General features: G+C 35.4%; 3 protein-coding genes across 3 annotated transcripts in view; 2 read left to right on the top strand and 1 right to left on the bottom strand.

Annotated features, from left to right (window-relative positions):
- The window catches only part of Wdr62 (WD repeat domain 62), a 91,315-nt gene extending 82,622 nt beyond the window's left edge, over positions 1-8,693 (top strand). The window contains 7 exon segments of the mRNA XM_017899151.1: positions 1-1,702; positions 1,705-1,852; positions 3,733-3,881; positions 3,960-4,161; positions 4,241-4,367; positions 4,457-4,650; positions 5,863-8,693. Of these exon segments, the coding sequence (XP_017754640.1) occupies positions 1-1,702; positions 1,705-1,852; positions 3,733-3,881; positions 3,960-4,161; positions 4,241-4,367; positions 4,457-4,650; positions 5,863-6,242 (2,902 nt within the window). The 3' untranslated portion in view covers positions 6,243-8,693.
- A 337-nt stretch (positions 8,694-9,030) lies between these two features.
- On the bottom strand, positions 9,031-13,690 carry GlyS (glycogen [starch] synthase). The gene is made up of 12 exons (XM_017899149.1): positions 13,409-13,690; positions 12,539-12,697; positions 12,280-12,464; positions 11,726-11,922; positions 11,451-11,643; positions 11,117-11,379; positions 10,828-11,038; positions 10,617-10,753; positions 10,402-10,534; positions 9,937-10,323; positions 9,648-9,848; positions 9,031-9,555 (listed from the first exon to the last, which is right to left on the bottom strand). Exons 2-12 carry the CDS (start codon positions 12,675-12,677, stop codon positions 9,523-9,525), a joined length of 2,079 nt encoding a protein of 692 aa, XP_017754638.1. The 5' UTR covers positions 12,678-12,697; positions 13,409-13,690; the 3' UTR covers positions 9,031-9,522.
- A 713-nt stretch (positions 13,691-14,403) lies between these two features.
- Positions 14,404-16,817, top strand: rept (RuvB-like helicase 2 rept). The gene is made up of 7 exons (XM_017899121.1): positions 14,404-14,483; positions 14,871-14,984; positions 15,054-15,488; positions 15,574-16,006; positions 16,074-16,342; positions 16,453-16,558; positions 16,643-16,817. Exons 1-7 carry the CDS (start codon positions 14,478-14,480, stop codon positions 16,666-16,668), a joined length of 1,389 nt encoding a protein of 462 aa, XP_017754610.1. The 5' UTR covers positions 14,404-14,477; the 3' UTR covers positions 16,669-16,817.
- Positions 16,818-16,823: the final 6 nt, after the last annotated feature.

The raw sequence follows: 16,823 nt of genomic DNA, 5'->3' as shown, positions 1-16,823 counted from the left end.
CGACGCTCTGGACGATGGGGACGAAGGGAACGGGAACTTCAGCGACGACTCTCTGGAAGGAGACTTTAAGAATCCTCCTCGACGATGCGTCAGCGACTATCAAATAAACATGCACATAGACCATCAGCAAAGTTCCCAGAGAAATTATTCCACGTATCAGAATTTCCCGAAACGTATCCTAACCGGATCCCAAGAGAGTATCTTATCGGATGCTTCGATCGAGTCTTTCTCGAAAGGAAGCGCCGAGATTTTAGACTACAGTCACTATGACAACGATAGGCATTCCAGCGCGAGCTTCTTCCTGTCCCGACGAAAGATACAAGCTGGCCGAAGCCATGAGAGCATTCTGACGGACGAATCCGATTATCAAATGTTTCCACTGCATGAAAATATCGACCACCGAAGCACGGAAAGCGTGTTGACCGACGACTCGGATTCCTTGGTAAAATCTGCTCCGTTGGAGATGCTGTTCGATTCCCATTACAAACGAAAGAGACAAAACTCGGAAACGTATAGCGGTAATCCTAACAACGTAATAGAGCAATCGAATAATGCGGAAAATAACGCGAACGACTTGACGTCTTGTCGAGCTGTGTTCAGATCGAAATCCCTTCAAGACACTCGAATAAGTAAGGTGAGAAACGAGAGCAACTATTCGGAAGAAAACGCGCAACCATCGACGTGCATCTATTACGAATTCAACTTCAACGATCAAAATGATACAAACGTCGAGATGAGAATCGGAACTAAATCGGACGCTATTTCGCGAAGCAACAGCTTGAAAGTCCCTAAAGAACCGCATTCGATGTTGATTCTGAATGACTTCGTGGCACACAAACCGCCAAAGCCTAAACGAAATTCCGCTCGGACGCAGAGTATGCGGAACAGGGCACGTCCTGCGTGGAACAAATACGTAGACTCGTCGCCTCAGTCTTCCCGCGTTATGTCCACGGACTCCGACGACTACGCGAACAAATCTCATGCTGAAGATCGATCAGCGAGAAGCGACACCGACGTAAAACCCGATGGAACCGAAACTTTGCATACTTCCAAACGAATCGAGCAGTTGCTACAATCGCCCAACTATTCTTTGCAATCCAACGAAGACAAAGACTCGAAGACCAAGTTTTACAGCCTGCAGACTCGTCGACCCGACAAAGGTGCCATGTATGATGCTTTCGATACAAGCGATTCGTCGCGTCAGACAAAGAGCTATCAAACGCACGATATAGAAGGGGATCAAATAGACTCTTCCCGCGCAGAGAGAGATCGACACTGTTGCTTCGAGAATCAAATACCAACAAAAGACACGCAGGAAACCTACGACTCTCTGGAACCTGGCGGTGGTACCTCCTGCGACTTGCAAACGACAGGGATGCAAAATGTATCAAACTTACTGATGACGAACGAACGCATCGACAATTTGGACGCAAGCGTCGATCTCAGGATCACACGAGCTATCGAGGGCACCGTGAAATTACTTTCTAAAGAATTCGAGAACTTGGTTAGGAGAGAACAGTACTTTATGAAGGAGAAATGTTTGCGAATGTCGCATTGTCAGGAAACGAACGAGAATTTTGCCAAATTGGAGGCGGAGAGAGACGGTAGATTCTGTCCCCTGAGACGCGACATAAGATTCAATTCCGGGGGCGAAGATAGCGATTGCGCAGACACATCTGCCATGGACAAATCGGTGATGGAGTGAGCGGTTCCTCGACGTCAGCCTCGAGCTGTACCAACTCACCGAAGAGAATGTGGCCGCCTGCCTCGCGTTGCCAGAGTCACATGAAATGGACTAAAACCTTGCCCACCATTAATCAAGCTATATTACCAACCAAGCATCTTTACACAGGTACTTAAACGACCCAAGGGAAAGAAAATAGTTCTCCCGTTCTGTTCGTTTCGTTCGTTACGTAGTACATAGTTCCTATCTGGATGCTGAGAAACAAATTCTCGCCGTAATGTTTTCGCTGCTCGATTATCGATCTCAATGCCCAGAGAGGAGAATATGGCGGCAACAAAGCGAAAGGCATGACATCTCGTAAAAAAGGAAAGAAAAACTCGTAAGAAACGTATTCTCTGGTAATCGAGAATTTGTATCGGGCAAGAAAATCGAGGAACGAGTCATTAAATGTCTGCCTGACTTTGTAACGACAACTCGTGTAAATCGTGTAAATACCATGGTATAACACTTAGCAGCACGATTGCAAAATTTTTTCATTGTTCAGCCGTGTTCATTTTTCTCTTGTATTCTCAATGTGAATGTTACCTTGTATAGTTTAGTTACATCGTCGGTAAAGTATTATTCTACATTTATCATTATTCGTTTCAAAATATTCTTATTTGATTATTTTATTTTAAGACAACAGCGATCATGTACTTTTCAGTTTGAACGCTTTACGAATATTTTCTTATTTTTCCTTTCGCATGATATACGTGATATCGACGCATGTTTTGTCCTTATGATGTAGTTTTATCCCGCTTCCCTACCTTACTGTCGAATCTTCTTTTATGCCTTACTTTATTAATGAAATTTTCTTCCAAAATCAGTCACGGTATAAAATTTCATGATTGATTTTGAACTGAATTTTATACTTGTTTTGCATATTCAACATATATATATATATTTTTTATCTTTATTTTTCCATCAAAACGCAACAGCTACTTTTAAAATTCTTATATTTATTGTATATATTAGCCAAAAATTTAATTATGCGTTAGTTATTATTGTTTCATAATTAATTCGTTGCTTTCGCAATATGCATGAAAGGCAAAGAAAACAGCTTTTCTCATTTCGGCATTTTAAAAATTCGTAACACGATAGTGCTCATAGTATTCAATTCAGTTAATTGCATTACTTTCAAACTGAAAGATAAATCTATCTGAGACAACTTTGGAAAGCAAAGTGTTGGAGGTAAGTGTGTAGTCGGCAGAAAAAAAAGAATCAATGACAAATACACAATTAAAAATTTTGAGTTAAGGGAAAAAGAACCGTAGCTTAGTGCATGTGTGTGCGTGTTGTTGTCGACAGTTGGCAGTAGTGGGGGGCGAATCTCGTCAAAAGTTTTTGACAGCGAAGAAGAGGGGGGTGGCATGCGACGTGCCTGCTCGCTGAGTGATCTTTCCGTCAGCCCGCCAAATAGGTTACTGCATGGCCCGATACAAGGTACCCTTTCATTGTGTGCCACATTTATGAGGGTCTTTCCAACGACAGTCATCTAGATGTATTTCGAGAATCTTGACAAACAACTTTGTCCTGCAAAATTTTCATTCTCAAATATTGTTTCATTGCTGCCATTCTCTTTGACGCCACATTTAAAACAGCCCTCTACTAATTGTCAAGGTCACGGCACAAATCTGTATGATCTTCTAGAATTTGCATTGGAACGACCCCCTTATAATGTAGAATCTTCAATCAATATTTCGATATTTTGATTATGTTTTCGATCGCGTTCTCGATGTTTTCGATATCGACTTGAAGTTGGCTGCGTTAAAGGTCTTTATCGATACTGCAATTTTATTCAAAATATCGAATATCTTTATTGTCATTTCTTGCTATGTTCTTTTAGGACATGTTTATTCGTTTGTATTAAATATACGAAACGAAATTCTTTCCTTTTTTTTTTTTCTTTCTTTTCTTTCTTTCTTTCTTTCTTTCTTTCACGTAGAATCTATCGATAAACGTAGGTGAAGTTTCATGTGGACTGAATTTTTGTTAACGGCTACTTATAGTTTCAGGAAAAGTAGGTAATAAGAACGTGAACGCTTCAGCGAGAAGTGGACTAGGAAGTGCAAATAGCGGGAATCAGTCGCGGCACGCTTCGACGAAGAATCATTCTTCTCACATGACAAGAAGCAGCAGCGTTGGCGTTTTAAATCAGGTACATTTTTTGTAAATTATTACGCCGTAATAAAACTCGCAAAACATAGAGGATATGTTTTAACGGTAATCTTTGCAGAGCGATTCCGAATCAGACGTTGGAGCAGGGAACAACAGGGGATGGAACAATCAAGCGGGAAGTAACAGAATCAGTGGATTAATGAGACCAACAATCAGTTCACAAAATAAAATTAATCACCAAATAAAGTCAACCTCCTCTTCTAATAGCAATTTGCATTCGGTCCTAAGAAGGAGAGGCATGCAGGGAGCATATTCAAGTGGTAAATGTCTATAGAGATAACGAAAATTGTAGCAACTAAAGTACGTTTTTGAGAAAATTCTATCCGTATTATTTTGTAGTAAATCTAAGTCAAGTGGGAAATCAAGAAGATTCAAGCTCGGAAGATACCTCTTCTAACGGAAACGGTGGAAAACCAGCGCTTCCTCCAAGGCCTCGAAGTATCAGTATTGACCATTCTGCTGCAAAGTACGTCAAATTTTATCGTATAAACGTAATCTTTAACGCAGTATTTCGAACAGTTTCTATTATCGAGATATTTGATGTGCTTTTCGCAGTTTAAGTTTACCCGGTACTACAGTGAGAAGATCGGGATCAACGACAATTATAACTAATGGTCGCAATGGCAATAGCACGATAGGACAGAATGCAAGCAGAATGTCGACAGCCAATCGTAACCAGTTGGATCCAAGCCCTCAGGAGCTTCCAGTTAAAGATACCGATCGTGCCATCGATGTAGCCAGTGCTGAATGTAAGTACCGTAATTTCCTTTCCTTTTTTTTTCCCGCCCCTCCCCTTTGCGTATGTGCGTGCGTGTACGCGCGTATATTTCTCACAATTCACAATCATCTTGTCGCTCTCCAAAGTGTAAGCATGCAAGATTGCAAGAAATATTATTATAACTTATTATAACGATACTTGATATAACAAAATTTGAAAACGTATTAAAACGTTTTATTGATTGGTATCAAGTTCTTTTTATTATTTCATTTTTGTCTAAAGTATTATAACCTAATAAAAATTTTACTCTTGCAGTAGGCACGGATAAAACATTAGGTAAACTAAAGACACCTATTGAGAATGCTGTCCTGTGAAAATAATAAATCTTTCAGTGTATTAAAAATTTGTAAGTGATCATGCTATGACAAAGCGAAAAACCATTCAGACAAAATCGTTGTGAACTTTAGTACAGACTAGAATATATAGTCTGTAGGTCGCTGTACATAATGTTTGCTACATGTTACATTCAGAATTTTAAAGAAGAACGTAGTAGCGTCGTTGACAACGAACGAAAATAATGCAGCTTTTAACGAAGACAATCAGAAACGTGTTAGATCGTTATTGCATCTTCAAATCCGACATACCGCATTATTTTCGACCCTTCTTTTGCTTTATATGTTTAATTAATTTTTCAAGGTAATTCTTCACCTTCGGATATTGTTGATCGCTTTTCAAGTTTAATTCATTTACAAGTTTTATAAATATGTAAATATTGTATATAAATAATCGCAAAAGTTTGAAATTTTTCGTGCCATGTCCGTCATAAAGATATCACTCGAGAATTAATCATGAAACTATTCTTATTTAGCTCATTGCATAAACCAGAAGAAACTAGCCCTCATCGTTAGAATATTACCCAAGTCTCTAGGTCTCGATCACAATAGCATGGTCTCATTACGGATTTTAGAACTGATGTAACCTGCACGCTGCACGATATCATTCATCCTTTTTACATGTTGTGAAGCGGGTACTACATGCTTCATGTGCAAAAAAAAAAAAAAAAAAAAAAAAAAAAAATCATGTAACATCCGCTTGTACCTAAAAAAGCGTCGTTAAAAATGTAAACCAATTAAATAAATTAATTATTTACTACAGCATATACAGGACGTTTGCATTTTTAATTATGTATCTCTAACGGTAAAGCTTTGTGACTAGGACACTAACAAATATTTGCTCTTTGCAGTGTCGACGCAACTGTGCAATACGATCGCAGACGAATTAACACGAACAGCAGACAATGTCGTGCAACTGTACAAACGTTTAACGATAGATAACGAAGATGATCCGTCTCGAGTGAGCATTGATAGGGACACGATGCTGCGTGGCCTTGAATCATCCGTAAACGAAACGATGCGCACGTTGCGATTAGTCGTTTCAGGTGATAGCCATGACGGCTCGGGAAACACGGAAAATGTTACAATAAATGAGACGATCGCGAAATTCCAAGAACTGCTTGCCGGGCAAGACCAAGGAAAGATCGTTAACGTGATGCAACAATACTCCGAGTTGCTCCTGAACATGATGCAACAGAGAATGGGAGGAACACAATCGAGCCATACGTAAAATCCGTCCATTCGCTAGTTCTCCGAGGAGCAAACGAACGATCAGGACACCTAGCTACGCACGGTGCCCAGGTACCGTACGCACCAGTATAAAAGCTGCACCTCTCAATCTCTGTAATACCCCTTCCTAGAAGTGTATCGGAACATGTAGTTATTTGAGGATCCTGGTTCTTAATTCAATTTCACACCTCTCGGTGTTTCTGAAAATAGAAGCAATTTTATGAATGCACAGGATCAAAATGTATGAATCGTATTTTAATAACGCGAAACGATTATTTTGTTGTAAACGTTGCCGTTTAAAAAGGAAAAAAGCTGGCGATTCAACGGAAAAGATTGGTCGTTTAAAAGTCAATATTGAAACTTCTTTTTCTCGGAAGCAACGGAATTTTCAATCGAATGAGTTTGAATGGATCTTGTCTTTGAGCGATAGTCGTGTATCGTTCTATCGTATAGTGGATGGTGTTTGTAGCCAAAGTTAGTAGAATATTTATCAGCAATTTCGTACGACCAAATATACAAGATTCGCGGAAGATTAAACGGGCTAATTTAGAGACACGCGCGACAGCAAAAATGTTGCATTTTAAAACTTTTCTGCCCCACCAGGAAGGAAAAGTGAAAAAAGAAAAATATCGACTGCGTGAAACTCACTCGTATCTTGAGGCCATACGCCGTTAAATGCCAATTAACTAAAGACTCTTAGATTAGTTTTCAAACAAATATATATATATATATATATGTATATACATATATATGTATATATATATTTATCGACTACTGCGCGATATATCATAATATTAGTCCTCTTGTTATGTAACCAAAGGTTGTTTATACCTATGGTCTAAAAAGCAACCTCCCTTCCTTCCCTGACATATAAAAAGCTTCGACGAAAATGTAATAAAAGTATGCAGTAAGCGATGTAAACTTGCCAGTTCGAGAAAAGTCTAATTATTAATTAACGCATTTAGATGAATGAAAAACATATAATACCGGCTTTGTAGACCTATCCCGTGTGTCTGTCAAAGATTAGGATATGAACGTACAGTTTTATATCTTCGGATAGAATATAATCGCCGAATATAACACGGGAGTGTCTCCTATTAATTCTATTTCTAATATAATTCTTGAACGAGATAAACCGCAAGTTGTGTAAAAAAGATGAGAACAACAGGCGCGGGGAAATTCACTTTTTGCCGATGAATTGATTTGAACTGAACTTACGATGGATACACGGAAACTGAGCTACGTTAGCAACTGCATATTTTGTCATAGAAATTACAAATATTTTTACACGCGAATAATGTCGAAAGACAAGCAAGGCAAAAGTTCCACAAAGTACCGTAAACTTTCGTTGAAAGGTTGTACCGAATTCGAAGGCAAAACGGGCTTTATAAGTTTCAAAGGAAGGAATTGCATTGAGGAATCAAAGTATTACGAACACGTATTATTAACAATTTTAACGTTTATTACAATACGCGCGATTCATTTTTCCGTTTAATAAATTGTAGTTACTTTCTTCCTCTGTGTAAAGTTTTCATATTGTATGTAATGTATAAAACGTGCCATTTAGGTTTAACCAGCATCGCTCGCGTGTACTCTCTACGAGAACGTTTTATTGCTTCTTTAGGCGTGTATCATTAATCTCTTTGTTGATAAACGTGTAACATATCCTTAGTATCATTCAATCGGACATAGGCCTAAAGTTATTTCGATTCGGTTATATAATTTATTAAGTATTGAATAAAAAAAAAAAAAATTCACAACTAACTGCAATTTAGTATTGCTTTACGGGAATCGCTTCTTCTATTTTTATTAATGATTCGATCGGAAAAATCTGTTCCATTGTTTTCTCTGATCATGTAATTTTTGCTAGTGTGACGAACAACTTTTTACAGAGGTGACTTTATTATTATTCTTAAATGATACGGATCATCACTTTCACCGCTCGTTATATCCATATTTTCTGGCAATTTTCATCGGCGAGAAATAAGATGAAAACGATCGTTACCACGCTATTAGCGAACAAAAATTGATGTATCGAAAATCAACAGTATCGTCTAGTGCTCTTGCTCTTCAGTTTATAAACTCGTAGCTACTATGCGTCACTACTGCCTACCATGCTAATCTTATCGTTTTAGAAAATCATGGCCGATAATATTTGGCTTTCACGGTGAAGGTGTTGATCACGTTTAGTATATCGTTATGTATTCTAGGAACTAGAATATTTTGTATTCGATGTCAGCATTTTTTGTAATACATGAACGTTAGCGTATAAATCATGGAAGCGGACATAAAAGGTGGAAAATGTGTCGAATCTCGTCTCATACATCTCCTCGTATATTTACCCAGCTTTACGTGGTAATGAACCATTCCAAAATTTCACTCTCTCAGTGTAATAATCATCAAAGACATTTAAATACTTTTTAACTGATTGCAAAGATGATTAACGGCTTTGTATATTGTTGTACTTGTTATATTAAGACGTATTGTTATGTAATATGTTACTCGTTTCTTAATGTGTATATATTTATTTTAAAGTTTTTGCAGGAAACAAGACAGTTTGGTAATTGTGAATGCCAAATGTAATAATTTCGCCGTAAAGAGAATGTAACTTTTTAGCACTTTGTTTTGTATATTATGTTGATGATTAATAATATAATAATTCTTACAAACCGAAAAATCTTCAGCGTTCTTGTAAAAGAAAAAAAAAAAGGTATAAAGCCAATTAAAGTATACATTTAAAAATTTTATTTTCAGAAAACATCACATCAACAAAAACGAACATACAGAATCACTAAGGAAAACATTGATCGGCCCGACAATTCAATAACTAAAAATGTTAAAAAATTTTATTTCTGTACTAATTCTCATAAAAATATATAACCGTCTCTATACAATAGGAACACTCGCTAAATATACGCGTATGTATAATATCAAATATAATTTTTAAAAGATAACAATCTCATCGTAGGTCAGTGGAACATTACGTGCGAATATAATTCGTGGAAGACTTGTTCGTAACGATTTTGTTGTCATGTAATATAAATACTGTTGTATATACTGTTATGTTGTCATGAGTATTTCTCGTATGGTGTGTAAGCAACAAGAGCATATGACGAATAACTGTAAAAGTGAAAAGTATGACGAACGAATGACTTATTTAGTTAATTCTCTTCATGGAAGACCATATTAAACAAATTTTTGGCTCTACTATCGCGAAGTCTCCACGTATTCATCTAATATACATAATTGTTCGCCACTAGTTTCTCGATATTTTTTAGCATTTATCTACCAGCTGTTTGGCGTAATTCCTCCAACTGTAACAAAATATAATAATTTCAAATTTCGAAACCTAACTTGAATGTTTAAATTGAAGTTTGAAATAGAAAGTAGATAAAACATCACAAACCTCCTTTTCGTCGTCTACTTCATCCTCCTCATCGGACCCGTGCACCGAAGCAGCTGGCGTAGTGTGTCTCGAAGATGAAGGTGACGGTGGTTCACTAATCGGCCTAGGATAACTAAAACGCCCTACTCCACCTTCGGCATATTCAGAAGCCAATTCTGGATAAACTTTAATCAAAGCTTTAATTCTGGCCTGACGGTAATACTACAGAAATAATCACATGTAATTGATTTAGTCAAAGAATCACAACGAAGAGGCTACAGATTAAAATTTACATAGTAAATATACTTACAATGCCAAGATTTCTCCAGTCAAGAAGATCGCTAAGACGTTCTGTACGGTTTCTCTGAATAATACGTTGTCGACGACTTAACCGTGCAAAATCAAACATGTATTGAGCAAGTTGTTGGACACTGTTTTCCAGACCTATGAATCGTCTGTCCACAATATAAATACCATAACTCATTGGATCAGCTATATGTTCCTGCATGAAACACCCGAAACCAGACAAATTTGTAGTTATACTAGGAATACCCATGACTGTACATTCTGCAGGCGTGTAGCCCCAAGGCTCGTAATATGATGGGAAGACACCCAAATGACAACCCCTAACAAATTCTTCATAATCGAGACCGAATAATGGATTCGTCGATGATAGAAATTCCGGATGAAATACTATCTACAATGTGAAATTGATACCAGTTAGATATAATCAAGCAGTGATACGTATACATGAGTAACGTACGTATCACATTACCTTTACTCGATCGTTAACCGTATTGAAAAGGTTACATCTTCTGATACCGTTCAATACCGGATCGTTCCAATCGTCTATAACATTGTGCGTGGTAATTGGTGGCAATCCATTCCTTTGTAAAGCATATAAACATCTATAACAATACAGAAAATGTTAACATCCATTTCCTTTTTTGTCTCTAAGTAATATTATCACGGGTCCCAATCAAATATTACCGTTTAATTTTAATAGTATCCTCTTTCTGTAAAAGATCTTGTGCGTCAGGCATGCGACCAGATAGGCACTGTTCATACATACGTTTCCCTATTTTTTGTTGTATGTCGTTAATCGTATCTCGCAACGACTTGGTAACCTATAACGAGAAAACAAATTTTCAATAATCAACGTAATCCTTTTTCAATTCAAGCAGAAAATTATCTCACTTACAGCATGTCCACGCAATGATTCTACATTAAAATTATTAGTCCGCGCTGGAAAAATGAGAAAAGCTACGACAGTTACATCAGGTCTAGATGTTTTTAAATAATGATTTAGTCTAGCCAAAGCTTCGATAAATATATCGGCACCCTTGTTTCCAAATTCATAACGTCCAGCAATGAAAAAGTATAAAGTTTTATCCAAATCAAAATCGTAATGTCTAAAACAGCGATTTAATGCATACAATTTATAGAATAGGGACTAAGTATTACATAAATTCATTATTATTAACACATACCCATAAAAATGACCTCTAACAAATTCATGTATTTTTTCTTTACTAACAGCATGCAAATTTTGGAATTCATGTAATGCTGCAAATTTTTTTACGTTGAGCCCATTTGGCGTAATTATATCGGGTTTCCGTTTTAACAAATGCTCCACTTCGAAGCCCGTTATGTCCGAAACAGTTGTAAATATGTGCGCCAAATGCGCGGCTGCACGTTCCATACAATATCTATGATAAATTTGGCGTTTCCCTGCTTCTTCATCGACATTAAACTGTAAATAAATCATGCGAATTAATTTAAATTATATCAGAAAAAGGAAATTAATTTTAGTAGCTACAATACCTTATCTAAATTATTATAAAAATCAGTCTTTCCCGCGCATAAATATCTTCCAAGGAGAGTTGCATGCGTAGTAAAAACTGTAGCTACATCCACGTGTTTGGTTCTTATCGCAATTAGACCAACGCCGGCTTGCCATTCGTGGCAATGAATGACTATACGCGGAGGGACATCTGAATATCCTTCTGCAGCTAGTCTAAAATTGTACAATCCATCCTTATTATTTGAAAGAGGCAACAAGGGAAATAAGATTGATTTTCATGTAATATAAGATTTACCTGAATTCAGCCATAAATTGACAAACGAGATAACCGAGAATAACTGCATCATTAGCTTCTATATCCAAATGTGGAATAGCAAGATTACAAGTATTCCATAATTCTTGCTTATATTCATCCAACTTCCATGCTGCACTTCCAATATCGAACAGAATGATTTGTGGATTTCCATCCACTAACCAGGTTCCTGTTACCACCTCAATAAGAGCTCTTACTTTATGGTAAAATAGATTTCAGTTGTTTTTACAGTTAAAAAATTTTTACAACAAAGAAGAAGAGAGCAGAGAATAACTACATAAATCACCTACAGAGGCAAATGCCCTTGAATTAATTTTAGCCTTGTATCTGGACTTTAGCCAAATCATTATTCTTGGTACATAATAAAATATTTCAGTAACTGTAGGTATATATATGTGTGTGTTAGAATAACAAGTTTTGCTTCAACAAGTTCATGCACCATTACATGTTTTTTTTTTAATTTTTATTTGCCTTTGCAATTAAAATGTTAATTCAGTTTAATAGTTAATATCTTGTATAATGTTATATAAACTTACTTTAAAGCCTTGATCACGTAAAACTTGTACAGCTAAATGCAATGGGCTATTATGAGGAAAGTCTGCTTCCTCAACTTCAGTACGTGCTGAGGTTTCTTTATATGGGCCGATAAGGCAATATTGATCTCCCATTTCTTCTGTTGATACAAAAGCTTTGGAACGTATTACAGTGTATATACCACCAACTAAAAATACAACAGTTAAAAATAATTGACATAAATGAAGAAATTAGTATTTTACTTTGTTGCATTATGTACACCTTTATTAGCAGCTTCCCAAGCAACTTCAAAATTCCATCGATTTTCATGTTGTGCTGAATATCCACGATCCATAAATTCAAGTAAATCATTACTGCTGTCCATACGATAAAATCTTCTAGATACACGTTCCCTTGACATTTTGTTACCTGTTTTGCAACCTGTATTTGTGTAACAAATTTAAATTTGCGTATGTTTACAATAATACATCTAATGTCTTGGGGAGAATTAAGGTGTACAAAAGAATTTCAACTGCTTTAGTAATGATGTATTAAATTTTAATGATAGAGACATATTACTTGTTACAATGCTATTTATGAATTGCAACTAATGTGAAAAATTTTTCTCTATATACAGAACTTTTAGGTATGTGTTAAAAATTTTTGTTTGCATATTGAATGTTTTCTTGAACAAGCAACATTAATTTCAATTTGCTATTTTATTTCTTAAAAACTATACAAACAATGCAATACAAAATCAATTAAATAACTAAAAATACGATAATAAACAACAACATCTATATAAGAGACGAATGTTTTGTTTCATCTCTAAATCAGTTAAAGTATTGAAACGATGTTTGAATATTCTATTTCTAGACGAAGATCAAGATCAATGCGAACGTGTGCAATTATAGGAGTACGAAGTCTTCTACTATGTATTAAATTCGTCAAAAAAAATATTGTAATCGAAAGGAGCACGTTGTGTCTTTAAAAAGTCTATCGGAGTTCAATGACAGCATAAAGTATTGCCTCTTCTCTAAGGGTTTGCCGGTTCCATTAGACCATGCGGCGGAATAAACTTTGTTGAAAGCACGAACATTTAATAAAAACACAAGACGATAAATAATCTTCAAGTACTAAGAATTCACTTACTTCCGTTTAAAACAATATATCACAATAGAAAAAACAGAACAGTTGAAAAGCAAGTGGGTGGACAAACGAACAGTTCCACGGTCAACCTCCCGTGAAGGTCACCACAAACTACGAAAGGTCACAAGGGCTTAACGGGGCCGAGTCGGTTTCTCGGACTACTTTAAACATGACGAATCTACGTCGATTCACTGATAAACACATTGCCTTATGTTTCTTTTGCAACAACAGATGGCACGAGATATCTCGAAGAAACCGTCGTTGGCTTTCGATCAGCTTCGTCAAATCCTTCCTACGATATGTGTATTACGTGTCATTCGACTATAGTTATACAAAGTATATTTCGTTATAATTATTAATTTTATTTTATTTTTGGTTACAGAAATAGTATATTGTCAGATTGTTAATTTCATGAAAGAACTTCATTGTCTTTATGACAAAAGATTTAAAAGCTGTAAGTGTTTGAAAAATTCATAGTTTATACCTTCTTTATTTCATAGTTTATACTTCTTTGATATTCTTTATGTACATATACGAAGTATTTTGCAAATATATATATATACATGGGAATGAAAGAAAAATAATGATATAATTGTCTACACTTTGTAATCGTTTATAAATGCTACAGTAATTTTAATGTAAGTTTTGCGTTAACAAATAAAGTACTGTTTGAAACGCAATTAAAGTTTATTGCGATGCAGAGATTCTATCTAAAAGATAGTTTAATTGAAAGGTTAAAGTTATTTCTATCAAAAACATTTATCGAAATAACAAAATATTATAAATAAAAAAGAGCAGTTAGTTACTTTATATATACATATATTCCTTTTTTTACTAATAGTGTTTGAATTAAATTTTTACCGCTCGATTACGTTATAACCGATAGTTTTACATCGGAATTATTAGTTCCAAATCTATTTCTTAGATGGCTCTCTTAACGTTATATCCTATACAACTACAGGTTTCCTTCCTATTGCATGTTCATGACGTTGTAAATAGCATGCTTAGAGTGGTTGAAAAAGCCGTATTTTGTTGATAGTGTAAAAAGAGAACACGTGAAAAATCGGCAAACATGGCGGTAAATTCTTAACATAAGTTAAAATTATATTTATTAATTGATTATAAATCGATGTATTATATTTCATAACTATATTCGTATTAACATGTTTTTGTCTCCTTTAAGTCAATTAACCTATCTGAAAGTTATTTGTTATGCTGAAGAATATAAAGAATACTTTCATTTATCGTATTATTTTTTGGAATATTTTTCAAGTAGTATAGTATATTGAATCAATTTTAAATAGAATAATATTTTATATTCTTGTGTTTCATCTTGAAATTCAAGTAAAATAAGTTGGCATAGCAACCATTGTTTAATCAATACTTATTTTCATAGTATTAGGTGCAATGTGTAAAAATTAGTATACACTACTGTTATAACTAATTAACATAATTTTTGTTTCAGGCTGTTGCAGCTGCAAAAATCCAAGAAGTTCGTGAAATCACAAGAATAGAAAGAATTGGTGCACATTCTCATATTAGAGGTTTAGGGTTGGATGATAGTTTTGAACCTCGTCATGTAATATATCAAAATTTCACATAGTCTTAGTGTGCTACTTACTTTAATTAACCGTATGCTATTTTCCAGGTATCCCAAGGAATGGTTGGTCAACTTAAAGCACGTCGGGCTGCAGGTGTTGTTCTTGAGATGATTAAAGATGGTAAAATAGCAGGCAGAGCTATATTGTTGGCAGGTCAACCTGGTACTGGAAAGACTGCTATTGCTATGGGAATGGCACAAGCTTTGGGGATGGATACTCCATTTACTTCAATGGCAGGTTCTGAAATATATTCTTTAGAAATGAGTAAAACTGAAGCTTTAACTCAAGCTATTAGAAAGTCAATCGGTGTTAGAATTAAAGAGGAAACAGAAATTATAGAAGGTGAAGTAGTTGAAATTCAAGTGGACAGACCTGCTACAGGTGTAGGTGCTAAAGTTGGTAAATTAACATTGAAAACAACAGAGATGGAAACAATTTATGATTTAGGAAACAAAATGATTGACAGTTTGATGAAAGAAAAAGTTAGTGTACATATGTATCAATGATTTATATTTACAATTTCTTTTTAATATCTTGTCTAAGGTTTCTTAAAATGATTTATTTAAGGTACAAGCTGGAGATGTGATTACAATTGACAAAGCTACAGGAAAAATAAACAGACTTGGAAGGTCATTCACTAGAGCCCGCGACTATGACGCAACTGGTTCTCAAACTCGCTTTGTGCAGTGTCCTGAGGGTGAATTACAAAAACGCAAAGAGGTCGTACATACAGTAACCTTACACGAAGTCGATGTTATAAATAGTAGAACCCATGGGTTTTTGGCATTATTCTCTGGAGATACAGGAGAAATTAAATCAGAAGTACGAGAGCAAATAAATGCTAAAGTCGCCGAATGGCGTGAGGAAGGAAAAGCAGAAATTGTTCCAGGCGTTTTATTTATCGACGAAGTTCACATGCTGGACATTGAATGTTTCTCGTTTCTTAATCGTGCACTCGAAAATGAAATGGCACCAGTCGTTATCATGGCTACAAACAGAGGTATCTACATGGCATCATTCATATACACTGTTTTAATAAATATAAAGTTAATCATTGAATCTTACAGGTATTACAAGAATCAGGGGTACAAATTACAAAAGTCCACATGGCATTCCAATAGATTTATTAGATCGTATGATCATCGTTCCAACTAGTCCTTATCAAGAGAAAGAATTGAAAGAAATTCTAAAAATAAGATGTGAAGAAGAAGATTGTGAAATGGCAGACGATGCTCTAACGGTTCTTACCAGAATCGCGTTGGAAACGTCATTGAGATATGCGATTCAGTTGATTACGACCGCTTCTCTCGTTAGTCGGCGTAGAAAGAGTACAGAAGTGAATATAATATTATGTTATTACTCATGCATAATATTTCTGTACTATTACGGATTTCTGTAATGTCTAAAGAAAATGTTTAAAATAGTGAAGATAATATGTATTTTCAGGTCAATATCGATGATGTGAAGCGTGTGTACTCGCTGTTCCTCGATGAAAACAGATCTACACAATTTCTCAAAGAATATCAAGATGATTTTATGTTCAATGAAATGCGTAAGTATATTTGTAAAGAAGAATATTGTAAAATGCTTACATTTTCAATTGACAATTTTATTTATATATTCGTTGATGTTTTAGCGGAAGAATCTATGGAAATATCGTAACAATAGGTAAATAAATAGGAAACTTATATTTAAACGTTATTTAATAAAAGTTTATTACTTTTCTTAATATCTATATAATTCCACAATATTTCCTTAAAATATTAAATAAATCTGGGTAAACGCAGTGTACGTAAGCACGTAATATAAAAAACGAC

The sequence above is a fragment of the Eufriesea mexicana genome, unplaced genomic scaffold (genome assembly GCF_001483705.2).
Source record: "Eufriesea mexicana isolate 0111107269 unplaced genomic scaffold, ASM148370v2 scaffold793, whole genome shotgun sequence".
NCBI lineage: Eukaryota > Metazoa > Arthropoda > Insecta > Hymenoptera > Apidae > Eufriesea > Eufriesea mexicana.
Note: the sequence above shows the minus strand (reverse complement) of the source record. Positions and strands in the feature narration are given on the sequence as shown.

Coding starts and splice junctions, on each gene's coding strand:
- GlyS (XM_017899149.1), bottom strand. CDS start 12,677: ATGTCAAGGGAACGTGTATCTAGAAGATTTTATCGTATGGACAGCAGT. Junction 10,535..10,616: donor GATACTATTAAAATTAAACG/GTAATATTTGAT, acceptor GTATTGTTATAG/ATGTTTATATGCTTTACAAA. Junction 9,556..9,647: donor AAGTAGACGACGAAAAGGAG/GTTTGTGATGTT, acceptor ATTTTGTTACAG/TTGGAGGAATTACGCCAAAC.
- rept (XM_017899121.1), top strand. Junction 14,985..15,053: donor ATAGTTTTGAACCTCGTCAT/GTAATATATCAA, acceptor GCTATTTTCCAG/GTATCCCAAGGAATGGTTGG. Junction 15,489..15,573: donor ACAGTTTGATGAAAGAAAAA/GTTAGTGTACAT, acceptor GATTTATTTAAG/GTACAAGCTGGAGATGTGAT.